General features: G+C 43.8%; 1 protein-coding gene across 1 annotated transcript; it reads left to right on the top strand.

Moving 5' to 3' along the window:
• Window positions 1-6,206: 6,206 nt before the first annotated feature.
• On the top strand, window positions 6,207-8,993 carry LOC311042686 (nardilysin-like; the record flags this gene model as incomplete). The annotated part of the gene is made up of 1 exon (XM_084053580.1): window positions 6,207-8,993. Exon 1 carries the CDS (start codon window positions 6,222-6,224, stop codon window positions 8,991-8,993), a length of 2,772 nt encoding a protein of 923 aa, XP_083909706.1. The 5' UTR covers window positions 6,207-6,221.
• Window positions 8,994-24,260: the final 15,267 nt, after the last annotated feature.

The following is a 24,260-nucleotide window of genomic DNA, read 5'->3' as shown; positions in this document are numbered from 1 at the left end:
CTGACACAGACAGTCAGAATGGATCAATTCTGGTGGCCAGCTAGCAGCGAACCATTCTCCCTGGAAGATTCCCCCAAAACCTGTGGAGGGCGCAGCATCAGTAAAAAGGTGCATCTCGTTAGCTGGTGTATCAAAATCATTATAAAAGAAGGAAATTCCATTCCACTCTTGTAGTAATTTAGACCAAAACGCAAGGTCGGAGTGACAACCTGCATCTAGTGTTAATTGGTCACTTAAAGAATCTACTTTGCTGGCCGCATCTAACAGCCGAGCAATAAAAGATCTGCCCTGGGGAATTATTCTGATTGCGTAATTAAGATGGCCCAGCAGGGACAACAGCTGACGCTTTGATAAGGGTAAACCAGCGCTGGTAATCAACTCCCTGGTGCGCATCAGCTTCTCCAGTGGAAGAGAAGCTTCCATTTTAACAGAATCTAAAGTAATACCGAGAAATTCTATGGACTTAGCAGGGCCGACTGTTTTTTCCGCTGACAGGGGGACCCCTAATTCTTTGAACATTGCTTTGAGTTTGACCAGGCTGCTGTTGGGAACTGAATGAGGAAAATCAATCAAAAGAAAATCGTCTAGTAGGTGAACTACAAACGGCAGGCGGCATAAATTATACAAAATCCAGCAGAGGGCCTCTGACAAAGAATTAAATATGTGAGGACTGCTTCTGCAACCAAAAGTAAGCCGGACAGCAAAGTAAAATGCGTCATCCCATTTAACTCCGAATAAAGACCACTGTGACGGGTGGATTGGCATTACTTTAAAAGCGTCGATTATATCTGCCTTGGCCAGCCAAGCGCCTTTGCCTGCGATCTTGATTAGTTTAATTGCGTCGTCGATAGAAGCGTAATGCAGAGAAAAGTTCTCGAGCGGAATCATTGAATTAACACTAGGACAGGGGCCGTTACGAGGTGCAGACATGTCAATGATTAAACGCTTTTTACCAGAATATTTACGAGTTGCGATCCCTATGGGATTAATGCGGAAAGGTTTAAATGGTGGAACGAAGAATGGACCGACCATATAGCCTTTTGACACTTCCTTCTCTAAAAGTGAGACGACGACGTCTGGTTCTTTTAAAGCAGATTGTAAGTTAGGTGACACGTGGATGGAAGTTAAATGAGAAAAAACACCAACACGGAAACCTTGTGACAGTCCTGTAAGAAGTTGATCTGAAAATACCGAGTCGGGATGTGTGGATAAAGCAGAAGACAGCGCCTGGATATTAATGGGAGTCGAGGGGTGATCTTTTAGAATGGTTTCGATAGGCGAGGGGCTTTGGCTCGAGGCCCCCCTCTTTCTCCGGCTCTCGGAGGTCGGAATCGCCGTGGACACACCGACTTTGGGTGAGGGTCCTTGCAAAAGCTACAAACATGAGAGAATTGACATTTAGAAAAAGTGCAAACATTCTCGTTGAAATTATTGCATATTGGAACATTATTAAAGAAAAGCACCTCTCTCCCGCGGACGTCTCTCTGGGGGCTCTCAGCCTGTGGACTGAAGGCAGTTGGATTAAAGTTTGGACCGGGCAATGCAGCGCTCGGGTGGAGTTCCGTATTCACTTTTGGCAGTGAGAGAAACACTGATTTGGGGCAAACCTCGGCTGAATGACCTACTTGACTGCATATATTACAGGTAAGAGCGCGGTGGCCGCCCGTATGTAAAATTAGCAATTCTGTGTCGAGGCAAGACCAATCTAAGATGATGTTAAATCGAGTGATGAACAATGCTGCTTTAGCTGAAAATGCTTTGTGATAGTCATAAAACAGTGACCCGTCGTACCTGCGTTTCAGTTCGCTAATGAGAGCGAGGTAAGAGTCGAGCTCGGTTCTACGGTTAGGAAAAATATCACAGAGTGTATCTCTAAAGATTCCAAAGGCTATGACAAAATCAGGGAAATCAAGAGTGCGATTAACACGGGGATCCGAGGCTCTAAACACAGCGGAAAACTGGTCATTCCCAATTAACTGTTTATCACATTCAGGATTAGGGAGGATAAGAGAGGCCAGGTTGACATCTTTTCCTTGAATAATTTTCAACTTTAACTTTGGTGAAACACAGGCGAAAGGAGAAATGAAATGATTACCAGAAAGAGTGACAGGTTGAGCGGAGGACAGAGTGAACGCAGGGCTAGGATCAGGAGGAAACACAGTGTTGTTGTTGTTAGCAGTAGCCGCTACTCCTGCTGCGAGAGTAGAAGCTAAAAGAGGAGGTGCGAGTGCAGGACTAGCTGAAGTAGAAGGTGTGGACCCCATGAGGTTCATCCTGGAATCCAGCGCCCCCACTGCGTTCAGCAAAGAAGTCATGGCCGTCATCAACAGAGCGGTAGTGCTGGGTGTTGTAGGACGAGAGACGCTGGGATCCGTGTCAGATCGGGTTGGTGAGCCACCTGAACCCCCCGAAACGTTACGACTGCGCCCGGCTGCGCTTTGCTGGGCAGCATGTTTCTTTTTAGCCTTAGCCTTGCCTTTGTGTCCAGGCGAGGCATCAGGCGCTACATCAGGCTGAGCTATCTCCAGTGTATTTAAAAGGAGGTCGACCAGTTGAGGATGGGTCAAGCCCGGTTCAGCGAGAATGCCGTGATCATTGGATAAGGTAGCTATTAACTTATCGTCGGGCCAAGAAGAAATCTCTGCTGTAGCGAGCCGGTTGCTGCGGCGGCTAGGCGTGGTGGAGACATGGGAGTCAGCGTCTGACATCTCAGCGGTGCTACCTGATCTGAACAGATAGCATGAGAGAGTTAGGGAAGGAGGAGGCATGTTTTAAAGGGACACTGTCATGAGCTGAACTGATCTGATTGGAACAGAGCCAAATAGGGAAATTGGTTGATGGGAGAGGAATGTTATGAGTGACAGTTCGTTCAGTCTCTCTGTTGAACTGTCGTTATAAAAACTCCCATTAAAAGTCCAGTACTCAAAATGCACTTGAGTAAAAGTACAAAAGTATTGGCATCAAAATGTACATAAAGTACCAAAAGTAAAAGTACTCATCGTGCAGAATGTCCCATTTCACAAGTTCATCATAATGTATACAAATCTTTTGAAAATGGCAGATCTACATACTGTACTCACAATGCGTCGCATCGCGAGCTTGTAGATCGGCTTGTAGATCGGCTATAGATCAGCTATTTTCAAATGGCCGAAATGTATATAGGGCTGAAGTGGTTAATGTATGTTTTGTAATAATAATCTAAATCTGTAAAGTAACTAGTAACTAAAGCTAGTAACTAATTGTAGTGGAGATGTACAATATTTGCCTCTGAGATGTAGTGGAGTAGAAGTAAAAGTGTTGAAAATGGGAAATACTCGAGTAAAGTAAGAATTCCTCAAAAATGTACTTAAGTACAGTACTTGAGTAAATTAACTTAGTTACATAAGAGTGTTGTCGTGGTGATGAATAAATGGTGGACACAAGGGAGCTGGGGTTAGGTTGTAATCAGTGGCGGAACAACTGAAAGCCGGGCCGGGAGGCAGAGCACAGTGATCAGGCCCCCCCCCCGTGCCACCACGCATGCGCGCACATCCCGCGCGGAAAATTTTGCGGGTTTGGGTCGGGTCGGGTCACCTTTTGGGGGGCTTTTTGTCACTTTATTTCGGTTTTAGGGTTAGGATAGGGTTAGGTTAGGGTTATGTTGTTGCTTTAATTAAATGAGAGGCGGAGAGGCGCCGCGGAGAGGTCGCGGCCGCGGCCCGGTCGCGGCGACCGGGTCGGGGCCGCGACCCTGGAGGGCCCGGCGGCCGGGCCCTCCAGGGTCGCGGGCCGGGAGGCGGCCGCCTCCCTTGCCTCCCCGGACGCTCCGCCACTGGTTGTAATGGTTGTAAATAATGTTTCTATGAAAAAAGAACCGACCCCTGAGTGCTGCAGGCTGAAGGGTTTTAATGTCAGACAGGACATTCTAACCACAGTGTACAAGCCACTCATTGAATCTGTCTTCACATTCAGTGTTCTGTTCTTTCCTCGCAGAGAAAAGCATGAAAGAACTCACACAAATTCTTCAAGCAAGCAAACAAAATGACCGGCAGTCTGGCACCACTCAGACCCGCGTCTGTCGGACCTGTACGGTCCTGCAGTAAAAAGGAAAAGGCAGACTCCATTATGAGAGAACCTTGAAGAGCCCTTCCACCTCCAACCCCCTCTTCACAGCTCCTTTCAGTACACGTCTCCGCTCAGCCGCTCCGGCCAAAAAGGAGAAAACTCACAAAACACTTTCTTTTCATTCCCACTGCAATACACATTTTAACCCATTCAATCCGGGAACGCGTCTGTGTCATTTTAGATTTTAGCTATAACCATTATTTCATACTTTGGCTATTAAAAAATGGCAGATCTACAAGCTCATATGAGCTTGATGATCGGCCTTTTGAAAATCTAAAATCACGATTTATTTTGGTTGCAAATGTATCCCCTTCCCTTTAAATATATATTTTAAAGGGAACATTTTGACGCAAATATTTGCTTCTGGGGGGTCCCTGGAACAAAATATTTTCAGATGGGGGTCCATGGACAGATACATATAATTTTGGCGGTCCTTGACATGAAACATTTTGAGAACCACTGATATAGCAACATACGTTTTTTTTTCTTCAGAAAACCTTTAGATTTAGAAGACATTACGATGAAAGGAAATTTGTCCCTGAGCAAGACTCATAACCCCTAATTGCTCACAGGTTCTCATTGGAAACAAGACCGCAAGGACTTTCATGGACGACCTGTTAAAAGCAATTATCCTTAGCTGATCTCCATGAGGACGGAGGTCACAGAGAATATTCCATGATTTTTCAACAGTACAGTAAAATTAAGATTAATGTGTGATGTCACTACAATGTCACTACAATGGACAGAATAATGTGTGATGTCACTACAATTTAGCAGCTTAGCACAGTTCAGCTTATTATTTTACTGAGTCACTCCTAGGAGGCTAACAGTCTACAATTGCATTGCACTCGGGTGGTGCAGTGGTAAAAGTACCTGCCTGGTGGTTATGGGTTCGAATCCACCGCGGTTCATTCGGCTTTGGCCCGTGTTCGGGGGAGGGAAGCCGGCCGGGAAGGGTGATAATTGTCACTGTACTGTTTTCCTACAGGCTGAGGTGGGTGGCTGTCAGCATGGTGTGTTGTGTGGGAGGAGTAGGACCAAAGATCTTTGCCATAAATAATATATCTGCAAGTTCACTGTGAACTTGTAGCTCTGCTATTGCCTAATGTTCACCCACGAATAGGGACCGTAGGGTTCAAGTGGTTAAAAAACAAAGTCAATAGATGCAAACAGAACAGAACAGGCCATAGCCCTCAGCACACAGTGTCCCAATATTTCTCAACTTGCGTGTGTCTCCGGAGCTAATCTCACAAACCGCTGGACCAGTCAGTGTCAAATGTCTGTGCACACCAACTCGTTTTGTTTCCACATACAGTATGTGTTCTTTAATGAAGTTTATAATGAAAGTCAATCTGAAACCCTTCCCAAAATGTTGAGTCATACGTCAGAGATATGTCATAGTTAAGACCTCTCTGATGTCAGCTGTGAGGAAGAAAAAGGAGAAGTGCCTCGTCTCTGCTGAGGATGCAGAGAAGCTCCAGTGTCTTTTTATGCAGCGATTAAGTCTCTCAGACGATACAGAACCCGCAGTCTCCCCATGTCTTGTCATGCAGCGATTAAGTCTCTCAGATGATACAGAACCTGCAGTCTCGGTGCAAGGAAGTGGCTCAGACAACACCAAACCCACGGCCTGGGAGGACACCCGAGAGGCAGAAGCAGCAGCAGCAGGAGGTGCTGGAGGAGGAGGAGGTGGAGAGGACAATATCAGTGACAGCGACATCATCAAGTCACCCAGTGACCCCAAACAGTACAGGTACGTTGAGCTGGAGAACGGACTGAGAGCTCTGCTCATATCCACCTACACTGGCCCTTTGGCATCGGGAGATGAGGATGGTCCATTGGCATTAGGAGATGAGAATGTTCCGGTGGCATCAGGAGATGATGAAGATGGTCCAGGATCCTCATCCTCATCATCAGGAGATGATGAGGATGGTCCAGTGGCCTCGGGCGATGATGAGGATGACTTTAAGGACGATACAGCCCACACAGGGAAGAGGAAGAAGAAGAAGAAGAAGAAAGGGCGTTCGGTAGAACTCTCTGCGGCTGCGTTATGTGTTGGTGTGGGCAGCTTCAGTGACCCCACCGACCTACCTGGCCTCGCCCACTTCGTAGAACACATGGTGTTCATGGGTAGCGAAAAGTACCCGTCTGAGAATGGATTTGATGCTTTCCTGAAGAAATACGGCGGGAGCGACAACGCCTCCACAGACTCTGAGAGGACCGTCTTCCAGTTTGATGTCCAGAAGATGCACTTCAGAGAGGCTCTGGACAGATGGGCTCAGTTCTTCATCTCTCCCCTGATGAGAAGCGACGCCATCGATAGGGAAGTGGAAGCTGTGGACAGCGAGTACCAGCTGGCCAAACCATCAGACTCCCAAAGACAGGAGATGCTGTTTGGCAGTCTGGCCAAACCTGGACACCCCATGGGTAAATTCTGCTTCGGAAATGCCCAGACGTTGAAGAAAAAGCCGAGGAAGAAGAACGTCAATGTGTATGAACGTCTCCATGCCTTCCGGAAGAGGCACTACTCTGCCCATTACATGACACTGGCCATTCAGTCCCATCATAAACTAGACACTCTGGAGGAATGGGTGCGAGGCATCTTCAGTAAGGTGCCCAACAATAATGAGCCCAAGCCAGAATTCTCAGACCTACTGGATCCATTTGACACGTCAGCCTTTAACCAGTTGTATAGAGTGGTTCCGGTGAAAAAGGTTCATGCTTTGAACATCACATGGGCCCTCCCCCCTCAGGAGGAGACGGAGTACAGGGTGAAGCCTCTCTATTATATCTCATGGCTGATTGGTCACGAGGGCGCAGGCAGCATCCTCTCAGCGCTCAGGAAGAAGTGCTGGGCTATCGATCTGTCTGGAGGAGACAGTGAGTCTGGATTCGACAATAACACCACGTCTTGTATCTTCTCCATTTCCATCACCCTCACTGACGAGGGCTTTCAGAACTTCTACCGGGTGGCTCACCTTGTGTTTCAGTATGTGAGGATGCTGCAGACACTGGGCCCACAGAAAAGGATATATGAGGAGATGCAGAAGATATTAGCCAATGAGTTCTACTATGAGGAGCAGGCTGAAGCTATAGAATATGTAGAGGATATCTGTGAGTACATGCAGCTGTTCCCTAAAGAGGACTTCCTGACAGGAGATCAGCTGATGTTCGAGTTCAAACCAGAAGTGATCAGTGCAGCTCTCTCACTTCTCACTCCAGAGAAAGCCAATCTGATGCTGCTGTCCCCAGAACACAAGGGAAAATGTCCCCTCCGAGAGAAGTGGTTTGGCACACATTACAGTGTGGAGGATATCCCACAGCAATGGAGGGAGCGGTGGACAGCAGACATGGAGCTCAGCAGTGAACTGCACCTCCCTGCAGAGAACAAGTTCATTGCCACTGACTTCACCCTGAAGCCCTCTGACAACCCGGCCACAGAGTTCCCTGTCAGAATAACCAATTGCGACAAGGGCTGCCTCTGGTACAAGAAAGATAACAAGTTCAAGCTCCCTAAGGCCTACATCATATTTCATCTCATCTCGCCTGTAATCCAGCAATCTGCCAAGAATGTGGTGTTGTTTGACCTGCTGGTAAATATCCTGGCTCATAACCTTGCTGAGCCAGCCTACGAGGCTGATGTGGCCTATCTAGAGTATGTACTGGAGGCCGGGGAACAGGGCCTGGTCATCGAGGTTGAAGGATTCAACCACAAGCTGCCTTTGCTTCTACACCTGATAATCGACCACCTGGCGGAGTTCTCTGCCTCCCCCGATGTCTTTAGCATGTTCTCCGAGCAGCTGGCGAAAACCTACTACAACGTCCTCATCAAACCTCAGAAGCTCGGCAGGGACGTACGTCTGGGGATCTTGGAACGCTCTCGCTGGTCCATGGTGGAGACATACCAGGCTCTGACAGCTGGACTGACGGTAGAGGAACTGATGGTCTTCAGCAAGGCCTTCAAGGCTCAGCTGTATGCTGAGGGACTGGTGCAAGGCAACTTCAATGGCACAGAGTCAGTGCAGTTCCTGCAATATGTCACAGACAAATTGCAGTTCTCCAAGCTGACAGTAGAGGTGCCACTGGGGTACAGAGTGGTGGAGCTGCCTCCCAAACATCACCTGTGCAAGGTCAAATCACTCAACAAGGGCGATGCCAATTCTGAGGTCACGGTTTACTACCAGTCTGGACCTAAGAACCTGAGGGAACACGCTCTCATGGAGCTACTGGTGATGCACATGGAGGAGCCTTGCTTTGACTTCCTGAGAACCAAGGAGACTCTGGGGTACCTCGTCTACCCCTTGTGCAGAAACACTTCAGGGGTTCTGGGTTTCTCTGTCACAGTGGGGACCCAGGCCACTAAGTTCAATACAGAGGCGGTGGAGTTGAAGATCGAAGACTTTTTGGTTTCCTTTGGGGAGCTGCTGGGCGCACTTACCGAGGAGGCCTTCGATATGCAGGTCACTGCCTTGAGGAAGCAGAAGCTGAGCGAGGACACAAACCTGGGGGAGGAGGTGGACAGGAACTGGCTCGAGGTGGTCACCCAGCGGTACGTCTTCGACAGGCTCAACAAAGAGTCCGACGCTCTGAAGCAGATGACCAGGGCTGAGCTGGTCTCCTGGTTCCAGGAACACAGAGGGCCGACCAGCCGCAGACTCAGCGTTCACGTGGTGGGATTCGGTCCGGAGGAGAATGGCGGAGACGCCGGCAAAAAGAAAAAATGTTCAAAAAGAGATGAGGAAGAAGAGGTCTGCAGCTCCACGTATGGCGAGGTGTCAGAGCTCACCTTCCTCCCTGCTTCGGCCAAGATGCCCGACGCCACGCCCGTCATGGACATTCCTGCTTTCACTCAGAACCTGTCCCTCTTCCCCTACCACAAAATCAAATAAACTCACAGTCCGACTAGACGGACAGACACACAGCCTCACAGTCCGACTAGACGGACAGACACGCAGCCTTCTGCGTTATAACTTCTGGGTCGACGATGTTCTCCCATTATGTTAAGCATCAGAAGAGATGATGGGTGGTTGAAAAGCCTTGACTCCTCCCTGCTGCTTCTTTCTGTTCCTAGGAACAACTCCACTCGGTTATAGATAGCACTGTTTCCCAAACAGTGGATATTTCATAGTCAAGATATTTTTCAGGGTTGCGAATAAATGTACCTTTTTGTTTTGTTTCCTACATTCTGTTTTTTATTAGTATTTCAAAACGCATCATAGATCGGCTATTTTCACTAGTTTGGGACCCGGAGAGATGTCAAATTTCTCTTTTAGGTCTCGAGCTAAAATGGGAACCACTCATATGTAGAACGGAGACCTTACTATTCCCTATAGACTAGCTAAGCTATACCTGTATTTTGTCCTCCTCTTCGCTGATATGTGTGTGTGTTTTCTTTTTTCAACACCATCAGACACAGAGAGTCTTTACCGTATATATTTTGGGGCATTTTCAAACCGTTTTTTTCAGTGGTTACATCTGTTTTTTTCCCCCTCAGAGTATATCTGACAAAAGCAGAAACTCGCTTTGTGATAATGGGTTTAGACTTGTGGACTACCTCCAAACAGACAAGGCCTCATTCCTTAAATTGAACACATTGTTTTGCTCTGCCAGACATGGAATGAATGAATGGTGCTCTATGCTGATATGGATGCTGCAGCCCGACTGCGTTTAGCTCTCAGAGCTAGGCTAGTAACAACAAACAAAACCTCCCTTCCTGTCAGCTGAAACCTTAGACTAAACTCCTAATGTGTGTGTTCTGTGTGTATGAATGTTTGCTAGCTAACATACTCACACAGTGAAATGAAACAGTGTGAATACATTTTGATTGCAAAAAAAGACGGACGACTGTTAACAGGCTGGTCAACATGAACACATTTCTGAGATCCACATACTTTCCTAATGTTCACAATTGTTCACAATTTGTTATTCACTAATACTCGCCTGTTCAGTGGGATGTAGAACTGGGAGGGGCCAGCTTCAGTTGTAAATTGAGTCTATATACTGTAGGAAATGACAGTTCATATGAAGGGCCTGTAGTCTCGCTGTTTTACCCCTGCTGGTGACAGAAAAAATGTCTCTCCATTCATGCGGATGGGTTTTTGTCGAACTTTAGACTTAATTCTATTACCTTAATAAACATTGTCATAAGTACTATATCCTTCCAGTCCCATTTATTTTAAAATTGATGATAAAGTAGGGTATGCTGTAGGAGGGGCGTAGCTACCTTGTGATGACAAGCTACACAACCAATAGCACTCATTCCCCACCCCCGCTCTGGTCCCAACCAATAGCCTTCATTTCCGTGTACATAGGATATGACACGACGCCATATAGAAAGATGGCGGATTTTGAAATTGCTGAAAAATAGGCTTCATTTACGGTCTATAGAATCTATGGGTAACGCTGTCCATTCTTTTTTACAGTCTATGCTTCCTCCGCACCCGTTGCGTCCTCCCGGTGAAACTCCTCACTGTCAGGTATAACGTGACCTTTGACGTCACACGTATCAGAGGAGACACAAGGGAATGTCTGTGCTATCGGTAGCACCAACTGTAGGGGTTATTATAGGGACTAGAATACATCGAGAATACACCAGGTATTGGCATAATGACTACATTTGGGAGAAAAAGTTGCCGTCTAATGATGGTGTGGCTTCCCCTGTGGATCCCTAGGCACACTCACACACCTGGGGATGAAAGGTTGGACCCAAAACGCAGAGAATATACTCAAAACAAAGATGTAGGCAAACAGACGACTATTTACTGTAATCACACACTTGGGTACAGCACTCAGAGAGGCAAACACAGGCAAACTCAGAACACTACAATACACAAGGAAAATACAGCGAAAATTTGATCTTCACAATAGCAGAACCAGTGTTGGAAAGTAACTAAGTACATTTACTTAAGTAATGTACTTCAGTACAATTTTGAGGTATTTGTACTTTACTTGATTTTTTCCAATTTCCAATACTTTTACTTCTACTCCATTACATCTCAGAGGCAAATATTGCACTTTTACTCCACTACAATTACTTGAAAACTTTAGTTACCAGTTACTCTGTAGATTTTGATTGTTATATCAAGACATACATTAACCACTTCAGCCCTATATACATTTCGGCCATTTGAAAATAGCCGATCTACAAGCTCACAATGCGTCGCGATGCGATGCATTGTGAGCTTGTAGATCTGCTATTTTCACACACAAAGAGCGTCAATATGTGAACACATATTCAGGGATTTACTTCCCACTGGCAGCGTGCACAAGAAATGATGCGCTTATCGCCCAAGTAGTTTACGAGATTAGGCACACACACACACACACACACACACACACACACACACACACACACACACACACACACACACACACACACACACACACACACACACACACACACACACTGATTGTTCTTTTTTAATGGTTTGTGTAGCTTAGTCCCTTTAAAATCCATCTTAGGAGGGGCAGGAGAAACGGAGGAGAAAAGGGTCACTTTTAATGAGATTCCAGTCTGCATGTATTATCCTTCTTATGGGATTTGCTAAAGAGCAGTTATTATGCTCTAACAAAGTGACCCTGCTCTGTCCTGAGGATGTTCTTTTCTTCATAACCCATTAAGACCGGGAAAGCATTTTAGATTTGAACCACTTTAACCATTATCTTACACTTTGGTTGTTGAAAAATAGCAGATATGCAAGCTCATAGTGCGGCACTCTGTGCCGCGCTATGATCCTGTAGATCTGCTTTATTGTTTTTTTAAATCATGAACATTTGTGCAAATCTTTGATTATATATATATTTTTAAAACAAACATTTGTAACTCAAATCTTTGCTTCTGGGGATTCTACAAAAGTCGTCTAAATCCTAACAGTTTAAAAAAAAAGTGTAAGTTGCTATAATCAGTCGTTCTCAAACGTTTTCATGTCAAGGACCCCCAAAATGAATTTGGCCGCGGACCCTCATCCGCGGACCCTCATCAAAATATCAATTGAGTGCCGCGGCACTCAATTGAAAATGAAAATGAAAATTTGTGCAAATGCAAAATTGTGAACATTTGTGAGCTATGAGCTTGTAGACGATTGATTGAATGAATATTGTGTTAGACAGAAATGTAAAAACAGCACGAGTAGGCTACAGTCAAACACTTCTGTGTGTCTAAAAGGATAACACCAAAAAAAGTCCTTGCGGCCTTGTTTCCATAGGGGTCCTAGATCTGCTATTTTTGAATAGCCAAAGTATAAAATAATGGTTAAAGTGGTAACACAGAGGTTTTAATGGGTTAAAGATTTCACATGTAGTGTCATAGTGGAACTGAGCTTTTTGCTTCACAGCCTCTCTGTGCAAAATGTTCTGACACCATTATAGGAGCTCTTTACACTCCTGATCTTTTTCCATTGAAGCTGTCCAGAAGGGATCTTTGAAGGGCTGCAACTACTTAGAGATTATTCTATCAGCTACTATTCAGATTAATAGAAAAGCGCACTTTTAAAATAGCGAGTTTAAAGAGGTCTTCATACTGCATGTTAAGGCGTGTTAAGTTTGTGAGGAGAACACGAGCCATCAGCCATTTAAATATCAGTCTGTGTGTCGGAATAATCTAATGTAAGAATTAGATAATACCTAATAATACTAATTATAATGTAATGAACATTTGGGAAGCCCACCATCCACCCACAAGACAATTTTAGTATACTATTAACAGTACGGTAGTACACCATATGTTTGAAATGTAGTTAAAAGAAATGTGGTGTCTCTATTCTTATGCCGTATTGGATTAATGGGGGTCACACATGGCCCCTGGTGTGACTATTGTCATTTTTTTTAACGTTTTGCTGAACGTGGTTTGTGCCAAGTTTGGTATGGATCGGAACAACAGTGCACACCTGACATGGCCCCTGGGGGTGTGAATGTTCTCATGGCAGACCCCTGACCCGCGTTTGTGCCAAGTTTGGCACAATCCTGGAGCAACAGTGCGCCTTGCACAGGTCCGGATGTTACGTTTGTGACCTGTACCGTCCACCCATTACGCAATGTTAATACAGGAGAATAAGGTAGGATAATGATTTATATTTTTTCAATATCAAATCGATGCAATAATTGGAGTGGATTCCCTGAATGATGAAGGAAGAGCCATGACAACAGCTTTGGATAGGAACACTACTTTTATTACAACACTACCATGGCCCAAAACCAGCTTCCAACACATGGCAACGGTTTTGGATAGGAACACTACTTTTATTATAGCACCACCGGGCTCCAACCAGCTCCAACACATGGCAACGGTTTTGGATAGGAACACTACTTTTATTATAGCACCACCAGGCTCCAACCAGCTCCAACACATGGCAACGGTATTGGATAGGAACACTACTTTTATTATAACACCACCAGGCTCCAACCAGCTCCAACACATGGCATCACAAGGAGAGAGGGGGGTGGGGGTTGGTGCTCCCTCCATTTACCCCTGTCACTCAAACACACACATAATTGACACAACATAAAGCAACGTAACTTCTCCCCCCAACACGTTCCGATTGTAAACAGTATAAGTCAATTAAACAACCGTAAAAGCACACGCAGAGCACAGCGCGGCCCGGGGCATGCTGGGAGGGTACGGCTCCCAGCCTCTAATAGGCCGGGTTGCTTGTATACAGTATGTTGTCCTAGAGCCAATTAGGGCTTTTTCAGCACTGGTAGTATTGTTGTCTGTTGACTTTCAGTGTATGGTCTCTGTCGGGGTGGAAACCTTGTTACTCGAAACCGTTATGCTTTTCAGGAAATGGACTCGAAATGTCCAGAAATAGTGAAAATAGCTGATGTAGTTTTTTCTTTTTTTTGTAAAGATTTTGTTTTGGGGCTTTCTATGCCTTTACTGATACAGTACAGTAGGTTGACAGGAAATGGGGAGAGAGAGATGGGGAGGGACATACAGCAAAGGCCGTCGGGATCGGGACTCGAACCCGCGGCACAGGCTGTTGGGTTACTTTGACCGCTACGCCAGTGGTCCGGGCGGATTTGCTATTTCAATACGTTTGCTTGACCCTGGCCTCTTGTACGACAGAGTAAGGTGACGAACGTTAAACACTAAAAGTTGAACTATGGATATCAAATTCTAAAAATAATCAAAAGTAGCCGATCTACAAGGTCAAAACACGTCGCTTTGCACAGCGTTTCGAGCTTGTTATGTGACGCTGTAGTATGATCAAGTAAGGCGTTAATTTACGAAAAAACACAAAAAGTTAGAATATGGAGATATGAGGTTCCTGCCCATCAGTGACGGTATGCTGTAGTGCAGTGGCGTAATGTCCTACTTCATGGTGCTCCAATTCACTCGGATGGGCAAGTCAAAATCTCAAGGGACTCTGTTGGAAAAAATGAACGCTCCTTTTTCAATCTGACTGATTTTCCACATGTACTGTAACATATTGTAATAATCCTTGTCTCAGATAGGAGAAATGTAAAGAGCCTGCCCACAGGACATGTCTACTGTTAACATTAATAACAGAGGCCAAGACAGATAGCTCAGCTGGGCTTCGCCCCGTAATGTTGTCTGAGCTCCGCTCTCCAGACACGAATGTCTCTTACTCAGCACACAGTTTAGTACTGTAGTGTCCCTTTCCCCAAACAATCATGCTCCGTTTGTCGGTCACAATCAGCCTGTGAATGACACTTGTCATTGCCTCCGAAGGCACCCATAACCCAGGTTCACTACAATATATATGTATGGCATAATAATGTGTGGTTGTCACAAAATCCCAAGGCACACCTAACCTTATCTAAAGGCACATCAGTATGCCTCAACCACTCGATACCCAAGTTATCATCCCTTTAGAATGGAGCACCGTTATGAGACACCGGTGTAGTGTAAAGCTGGTGATCTTCACTCTGGGAGATAGTACAGTGGTGTAAAGTAACTAATTACATTTACTCAAGTACTGTACTTAAGTACACTTTTGAGGTATTTTTACTTTACTGGAGTATTTCCCATTTTCTGTACTTTTACCTCTACTCCACTACATCTCAGAGGCAAATATTGTTATATTACAACGCATCACATCGTGGCGTGTTGTGAGCTTGTAGAGCTATTTTCAAACATTTTTGTACTTTTACTTTTGGTACTTTAAGTACATTTTGATGGCAATACTTTTACTTACTTTTACTTTTACTCAAGAATTTTTTTTATTCTGGACTGTAACAGAGTATTTCTATATTGCAGTATTGGTACTTTTACATAACTAAAGCGTTTTGAGTAATGTTTCCACCTCTGCAAATCTAAATTGATTCTGAATTCTGACACCATTTATTTTGCCCCACTATCTCTGGGGATGGCTTTACCGTATGTTGTACAGTACTGCTGTTTCAAACCAGTCTTCTTGATAACCTTATTCAAGGCATACTCTGTTGAAGCTGTCTATCTTTGTTTTGATGGTATATTCAGACACTTTGAATTCACAGTTAAAAAGCTAATTTGTAGCAAAGTCTTTAGACTATAGTCTAAAACATAAAAATCACTCAGCGTTTATAATGGATTACTATAGGCGGGTCTATCTTTGTTTTGATGGTATATTCAGACACTTTGAATTCACAGTTAAAAAGCTAATTTGTAGCAAAGTCTTTAGACTAGTCTAAAACATAAAAATCACTCAGCGTTTATAATGGATTACTGTAGATAGGCGGGGAAGTAAAGAGGGCTCTGCTGAGTAAATACGTTTTAATCAAAGCAGCTTCTAATGCATTCTGAATAATGTGAAATGACTTGCACACAAACCCTTCACCCTGACATCAAGGATATTGTTGGCATCTACTGTATGTGTTGTTCTGTGAGCGCATCAATATTACCACATGGAAATGGGAAGCCATAACTTAAAAGAAGAGATAGTGTCTATATTGAATATGTATATTGTCATACATAGTAATACATTACTTTTTCCTTGCCTGCTGGCAAAAGCCATTATAAAAACGATTAACTTGGCACACACGTATATGTTGAACTCTTCAACTGCAGTCAATAATTGCGAGCCACTGCCTCTGGAAGCTTCAGGCAGGAATGAACATGGAAGAGTTGACTTTTATAATAGCCCTAGCAGCATCAGACAGGCACGTTGCATACTGATTTGTTTGTGATCTTGCCGTGAGTGGATCAGATCTCGTTACTGGACAATCCTTAAAGTTGTCACAGGACGTTAGCCTCCTTGTGTTTGTCCTTAAACCATTAAGACCGGATTTTACTTTGGATATTAAAAAATAGCAGATATACTAGCTCACAAGTGCCGTGAGCTTGTAGATCTGCAATTCTTTTTTAAAAGTCATGAAGATTTGTGCAAATCTTTGAAAAAATATATATTTAAAGCAAACATTTGTAATTCAAATCTTTGCTTCTGGGGATTCTAATTAAATGTCTTCTAAATCCTAACAGTTTTTATTTTTTTTTAAACTTATGTTGCTATAATATCCTCGGTTCTCAAACTTTTTTATGTCAAGGACCTCCATAATGATTATGCATTTGTCCGCGTACCCCCATCTGGAAATATGTTGTTCCAAGGACCCCCAGAAGCAGATATTCAAGTTAAAATCGCGCTATGAGCTTGTAGATCTGCTATTTTTGAATAGCCAAAGATATAACAGAGATGCGTTCCTGGATGCGTTCCTGGGTTAATGTGTGAACACATCTGAAACGGGACAAACTGTTGCATGAGTGAAAGGACCTGATTCCTCTGACATTTTCCAGTGTTCAAATAAAGAAAGGGGCTTAATATGTGACACACCATGTATTTTACACGCTGAGGAAGGCTCTGCCGAAACACCCCCGCTGTGTGCTGCCTGTGCGTTCCTACAATAAAGTACCTTAAAAAAAAAAATTGGGAGCCGCTGGTGATCTATTTGGCTTGTTTCTCTTCTCCTGCCACATCTGTCTCTCCTCTCAGCTCTTCTCATTTCTCAGTTTGGTACATTCTCTCCATTCCTTTCCTCGCCTGTCTCAGTCCCTCCCTGCACCTGAGACGTGAGGAGGCAAGGAAGAGACACGAGGGGACATGCAGCATAGTAGTTGCTTTCACAGCTGTCATGTTAAAGCCACGTCAATTAAATATGACGTGTGGCCCAGTGGTATCATCTCCTTCCCGTTATTGCTTTGTGATTTGTTTTGACCTTCTAGATCGGCTATTTTTGTACACTGTATAAAAAACAGTTGGTAGGTTAATAGCATTAGAAAAGAAAAAAACAGCACTCTCAGTCTGTATATATATAATGCAGTTCGCCAGGTGCACGGCTCACAAAGATTCACAGTAAGAAAGTAATAGTCTGCACTCCGAGGTCTTTCTGGTAAAAAAATACCAGAAGGACTTCGGAGTTCAGGCTATCGCTTTCTTAAGGTTAATAACATTGTCATCGCTGCTGGGCAGAAACTTTATCTCCATATTTCCAAATATATATATATATATATATATCTTATCCCTAAGCTAATCTTATACGTTAAATGTTAACCGAGTCCAATGGCCAAAATGTTAAATATTTTATTCAATTTAAACATTTCATTCGCATCAATTTGATCTCTCCTTTATTGAAATATGATTTTCTAGTAATCATATAACTTTCAAAGAACATAATCTTTACTTTTCCTCAAGTATGGCTTTCAAGTGCTTTAAATACCACTGAGAAATACTATCATTGTAACATGTGTAGCACATTGGCATGGGCACTATGGCACATTAGGAGTCCAGTAGTATACATTTAGGGCTGTAGGCCTCCCGGTATTTGTTTCAGTAAATGTTATTGGCAGCTCATTGTGTATGTCCGTGGCAAAAATGTTCGACGAAAATGTCCTTCACTGCCCGGCCCTGGCAATGAGCCCTGGTGGGTGGTGTTGGGGGGAGGGGTATTTGGAGAGGCACTAGAAGGGGCATTTCAGGACGCAGTGTCAGAACACAGCGGGTGAAGGTACAAACTATCAGTGGAGCTTCAGCAGACACAGGAGCAGACAGTGGGTGAAGGTATCAGTGGAGCTTCAGCAGACACAGGAGCAGACAGTGGGTGAAGGTATCAGTGGAGCTTCAGCAGACACAGGAGCAGACAGTGGGTGAAGGTATCTGTGCAGCTTCAGCAGACACAGGAGCAGGTAGCAGGATGAAGACTGTGCTGTGGCTGAGTGTGACCGCTCTGCTCCTTTCCTCCCTAACGACAGAGCTGCATTGTAAGTAGATCTGATCATCCACCTCCTCCTGATACTGTGTGAGACTGGATGATCTCACAATGATGACATGTTTTAGAGAGAGTGACACAAGCATTCACATGCACACACACGCACACACACGCACACACACACACACACACACACACACACACACACACACACACACACACACACACACACACACACACACACACACACACACACACACACACACACACACACACACACACACACACACACACACACACACACACACACACACACACACACACACACACACACACACACACACACACACACACTCACACACACACATTTTCTTTCTGAAAACTAAAAATTATGGAGCTGAACTCACTTCTTTACCCATGTAAACCTGTGATGTGACAATAGCTTTAAAACAGTTAGTGTCACATAGTGAACTGTTATCCTCACCATGCCTTTTTTCAGTTTTGTTCGTTTATCTTCTGTGTTCATATATATGTTGTAGACATTGTGTCAGAAGCAAAGCACAAAGTCAGCAGTGATGATGACATTTTATTGACCCCTTTCAGGTCCTAGATTAATCATTAATCACACACACACACACACACACACACACACACACACACACACACACACACACACACACACACACACACACACACACACACACACACACACACACACGCAAGCACGAGAGGTCATGACCTCTGTCCTAAATGGTTGTATACACCCGTGGTAGTGAAGGACACAGTGTGACCAAATCACCACGACTACCAACCTGTTTGTTTACAAAAAAAACATTGCTTCTCTTACATTTATTTCTGAATTACTTTTTTGTATTAGTTTGTATGTTCTGATAGATATCAGATAGTTATTCATTCCCACTCTGTGAAGATCAAATAAATAGCAGCAAACAGGAAAAACAAAGGACATCATCTCCTGTATTTAAGCTGATAAACCAACCTGCTACCATATTACGTTACAGTGAAACTTGTTTATTTGATTATGTTTCTCTTCAGCTCTCCAGATTCAACCAACACATCAGACAGCAGGTAAACAAAGATGAACACACAACTAAACATTGTATAGCCTAAAAGGTCTTATTTTAATCAAAGTAATATATACCTTTAATTATTTGTTTTGCTGCTTATTCAATTGTCTCTGTACAGAGTCTGATGATGTCAGGTTGGTGGGAGGAACCAGTCATTGTAATGGTATACTGGAAATGAAACATGAGGATGAGTGGAAACCGGTGGATGGTTTGTCTGTTTGGAATCTGGAACAGTCAGCAGCTGTAGTGTGTAGAATGCTGGATTGTGGCTCTGCTCTTTCAACACAATTTAAATTTGGTTATACCCGTCAACCTGTTTGGAATATTGTATATTCCTGTGTTGGATCCGAATCTTCACTGAAGGAGTGTGTAAAAATTTGGAATGATAGATCCGCCTACAGATTCGAGGTGAACTGTTCAGGTAACAAACTTGTATTATTGGACTGCCTAAAAAACAGTCATGGCTTTTAGCATGTCTGCTTTTTTTCTTTTCTTTTTTCCCCCACAATTAGTGAAATCCCCAAAAACCTTAATTATAAGTGACATTTTCTTTCGTTTAGTTTTTGTGTGGATTCCAATGTTATTTATCTCTCTCTGTATGTTGGTGTACAGTAAAATAACATGTTCCTAATGTGTTTAGAGTTCCATATGCATCCAATTAGTTCATATTCTGTAATGATTTACTAAACATTGTTGTTTGTACTCTCTCTTTCTCTCTCTCTCTCTCTCTCTCTCTCTCTCTCTCTCTCTCTCTCTCTCTCTCTCTCTCTCTCTCTCTCTCTCTCTTCAGAGTCTGTGAGGTTGGTGAATGGGACTAGTTTGTGTTCAGGCAGAGTGGAGGTGAAGTCTAATCAGTCGTGGTTCTCAGTGTGTGAAGGTGACTTTGACCGGCAGGATGCAGAGGTTGTTTGTAGGGAGCTTGGCTGTGGGTCTCCTTCGGTTCACCAGGGGGTGTTCTATGGAGAAGTGAAAGCTCCAATATGGACCAAAGAGTTTCAGTGTGAAGGCAATGAGTCCGTTCTGCTGGACTGTAGAACCTCAGACTCAACAAGAAACACCTGCTCACCTGACAAGACTGTTGGACTCACCTGCTCAGGTAAAAGACAAACAACAATTTAGGTTTGGATTATTATTTTATGATTACATTAGTATTACTTCTTTGTGGCTTATTTTGTAATAAGTTACTTAAAAGGCCCATGTATGTAACACATTATAAAAATACTTATAATGTGTAATCATTTTCTCATAACACTGTATAATTACAGCTATATGAACACATATTTTAAGTACTCGTGCTCATGTTGTGTAATACATTATGAAGCATTTTATTATTTGTACCATGCCGATTCAAAAGCTGCATGGGGAAGGACTGCATTGCATACTCTGTAGCAGTTATGTGTTGTACTATTGTTAAGTTCTCCATAAAGAGCTGTCTAAATAGCAGCTTATTGAATTGTCTCTGCACAGATATCAGGTTGGTGGGAGGAACCAGTCAATGTACTGGTACACTGGAGATGAGACACCTGGGAGAGTGGAAACCAGTGGTTGAGGGGCATACATACTGGAACCTGAAGTTATCATCTGTAGTGTGTAGACAGTTGGGCTGTGGCTCTGTTGTTTCAGCAGGAATGTATCATTCTCTTCATCAATCTGTATGGTGGCCTATATCAACCTGTGATGGATCAGAGTCTTCACTGAGGGAGTGTGTAACAATAACGACTGAAAGTACCCGGATGAAGCTGGAGCTGATTTGTTCAGGTAGCAAACCATTACTTCAGCAATGGCAGTAATATATATTATTTTATTTGATCTATCCATCTATCTATCTGTCTGTCTGTCTATTGGTCAGTCAGTCGGTTGGTAGGTCGGTCATGTTTGATTTGATTTTCATGTATCCTCTGTAGTGATATGATAAAGCCATAGGTTATATAGACATATTGCAGAGAAACGTTGCAGCGGTCTGAATTACCCTGTTGCAGGTCAACTCATTGCCGACTCATTTTGTCGCAAGTAGGGATGTCCGATATTATCGGCCTCCCGATATTATCGGCCGATATTAGCATAAAAATTGATATCGGGAAAATATCGGTATCGGTTTTTGAAAAAAAAAAAAAGAAAAAAAAAATGATATTTTTTTGATATCGGTATCGGTAATTAAGAGTTGGACAATATCGGTATATCGGTTATCGGTAAAAAAGCCAATATCGGACAACCCTAGTCGCAAGTGATTCAACTTGTCCAACCAAACAAAAAGTTGCAAGACATTTCGGATCACAAACACGTTGCTCACACTATTTCAGCCAATACAACATTCTCTCTCTCTCTCTCTCTCTCTCCAGAGTATGTGAGGTTGGTGAATGGGAGTAGTTTGTGTTCAGGCAGAGTGGAGGTGAAGTCTAATCAGTCGTGGGTCCCAGTGTGTGAAGGTGCCTTTGACCAACAGGATGCAGAGGTGCTCTGTAGGGAGCTTGACTGTGGGGATACTTCAGTCCTCCAGGGGGTGCTCTATGGAGAAGTGAAGGCTCCAATGTGGACCAAAGAGTTTCAGTGCCAAGGCAACGAGTCTGCTCTCCTGGACTGTAGAACATCAGGCTCAAATAAAAACACCTGCTCACCTGACAAGACTGTTGGACTCACCTGCTCAGGTAAAAGACAAATACACTTTAGGATTGGATTATTACAAACTACTAGTGTCCATGCTTGTGCAGCTCAAACAACAACACCCCACCTCGAGTACACCCCTGGATATCATTCCAATAGTCTAAACCTCCTTTGAGAAAAAGTCTAACTGTTTCTAGACTTAATGAAGTCCAATAATGTTTTCCATTTTGGTGCTAGATTGGGGGGGGGGGGGACATACAAGCAGCTGCAGGTACGGTAGATGCAGCAGTATTAGACCGCAGATCGAGTCCATGAAGCTATAGTGCTTGGCAACGTGTCGTCACCGCGTGGCATAGTAGCTGCAGACATACTGGTGGGAGTCAATGTTAAGTCAACCTGTTTATACCCCACCAAGACGTCCGCGCTAGATGTTTTGTTGCTACGCACTATATTGACCACGTTTTTCTTTTGTTATTTTCTTTGGTGGGGGGAGGGGGAGATTCACCAATAATTCCAATACATCCTCACTGCCCCAGGCCTAAGCAGTAATACATGTATTCTCAATTTGTCACACCACCGAGTAAAGTGGTTCATAAGTTAGGAACCACCCAGCCATATTTGAATGAGACAGGTTTTTTTTTAAATATAATAAAATTCTGTTTAAAATTCATGAAAAACAAGCAGTATTTTCTCTGCACTGAAGGCACTGAAACCATTATATTAACCTGATGGTGGTGTGCATGTTCCGATAGGGGCAGCATCGTAACTCATATCCTCCCTCGTCAACATGTGCCGTTGAGAGGAAGTCATCCGTTATTGTTGCTGTCTTGGGAGTGAGAATGTGTTGTTTTAAAAACAAATTGATTGATTGATTGATTGAAATTTTTATTAGGCAAAAGAATGTAAAACAACACAGTTACAGTTATATATATTTTGTCTAAAAGGTCCGACCAAAAAAGTCCTTGCGGACTTGTTTCTGTTGGGGTCCTTGCATTAATTTCATAGACATATATAGTAGCAAATAATGACAAATGATTTAATTTACATACTTTTTTACATACTTTACGTAAATTGTTACCGCTTAACCTATTGGTGCAGATATCAGGTTGGTGGGAGGAACAAGTCACTGTACTGGTAGAGTGGAGATGAAACACCACAGAGAGTGGAGACCAGTGCGAAGTTACGGCTGGAACGTGAAGACATCATCTTTAGTGTGTAGACAGCTAAATTGTGGCTCTGCTGTTTCAACACATTGGAATTATAGTTCCCCATATCAACCTATGTGGTTGATTAGAAAATCCTGCTCTGGATCTGAATCTTCATTCAGGAAGTGTGGAGAAAAGGAGTCTGATAGAGCCGGCACCAGATTTGGGGTGAGCTGTTCAGGTAACAATCAATCAACCAAACAACCAACCAACCAACCAACCAACCAACCAACCCACCCACCCATCCATACTGTACATCCATCCTCAAATGTCCTTATGTATGTGCATGTGTGGGGAGGACACAAATATGTGTGTGTGTGTGTGTGTGTGTGTGTGTGTGTGTGTGTGTGTGTGTGTGTGTGTGTGTGTGTGTGTGTGTGTGTGTGTGTGTGTGTGTGTGTGTGTGTGTGTGTGTGTGTGTGTGTGTGTGTGTGTGTGCGTGCGTGCGTGCGTGCGTGCGTGCGTGCGAGAGAATATGATTGGAGAATGCCTTTTGGGCAAAAAATGTATTGTTGTATTAATTGTTTTCGTCTTTTACTTTGTCTTTTAATTTTAGTATAGCATAATTGTATCTAGAAAGGTATCTCTCTCTCCCTCACTCTTTCTCTTCAGAGTATGTGAGGTTGGTGAATGGGACTAGTTCATGTTCAGGCAGAGTGGAGGTGAAGTCTAATCAGTCATGGGTCTCAGTGTGTGAAGGTGACTTTGACCAGAAGGACGCACAGGTGCTCTGTAGGGAGCTTGGCTGTGGGGCTCCTTCAGTCCTCCAGGGGGCGCTCTTTGGAGAAGTGGCGGCTCCAATGTGGACAAAAGAGTTCCAGTGTGACGGTAGTGAGTCTGTCCTCCTGGACTGTGGAACGTCAGATTCAATTGGAAACACCTGCTCACCTGACAAGACTGTTGGACTCACCTGTTCAAGTAAAAGACAAGCTGCACCTTTGGATTATTGTTGTACAATTAAATAATCTATGTTTTAACTGATTTCATTATCCATATACAGGACCTGATAATGTCAGGTTGGTGGGAGGAACCAATCATTGTTCTGGTATACTGGAGATGAAACACCAGGGAGAGTGGAGACCAGCGGTTGATTCATACTTTAACAAGAAGTTATTGTCCGTTGTGT

Source organism: Gymnoscopelus microlampas, assembly GCF_963454915.1.
Source record: "Gymnoscopelus microlampas genome assembly, chromosome: 1".
Classification (NCBI taxonomy): domain Eukaryota; kingdom Metazoa; phylum Chordata; class Actinopteri; order Myctophiformes; family Myctophidae; genus Gymnoscopelus; species Gymnoscopelus microlampas.
The sequence above is the reverse complement of the archived record's forward strand: the minus strand, read 5'-3'. Positions and strand labels throughout refer to the sequence as shown.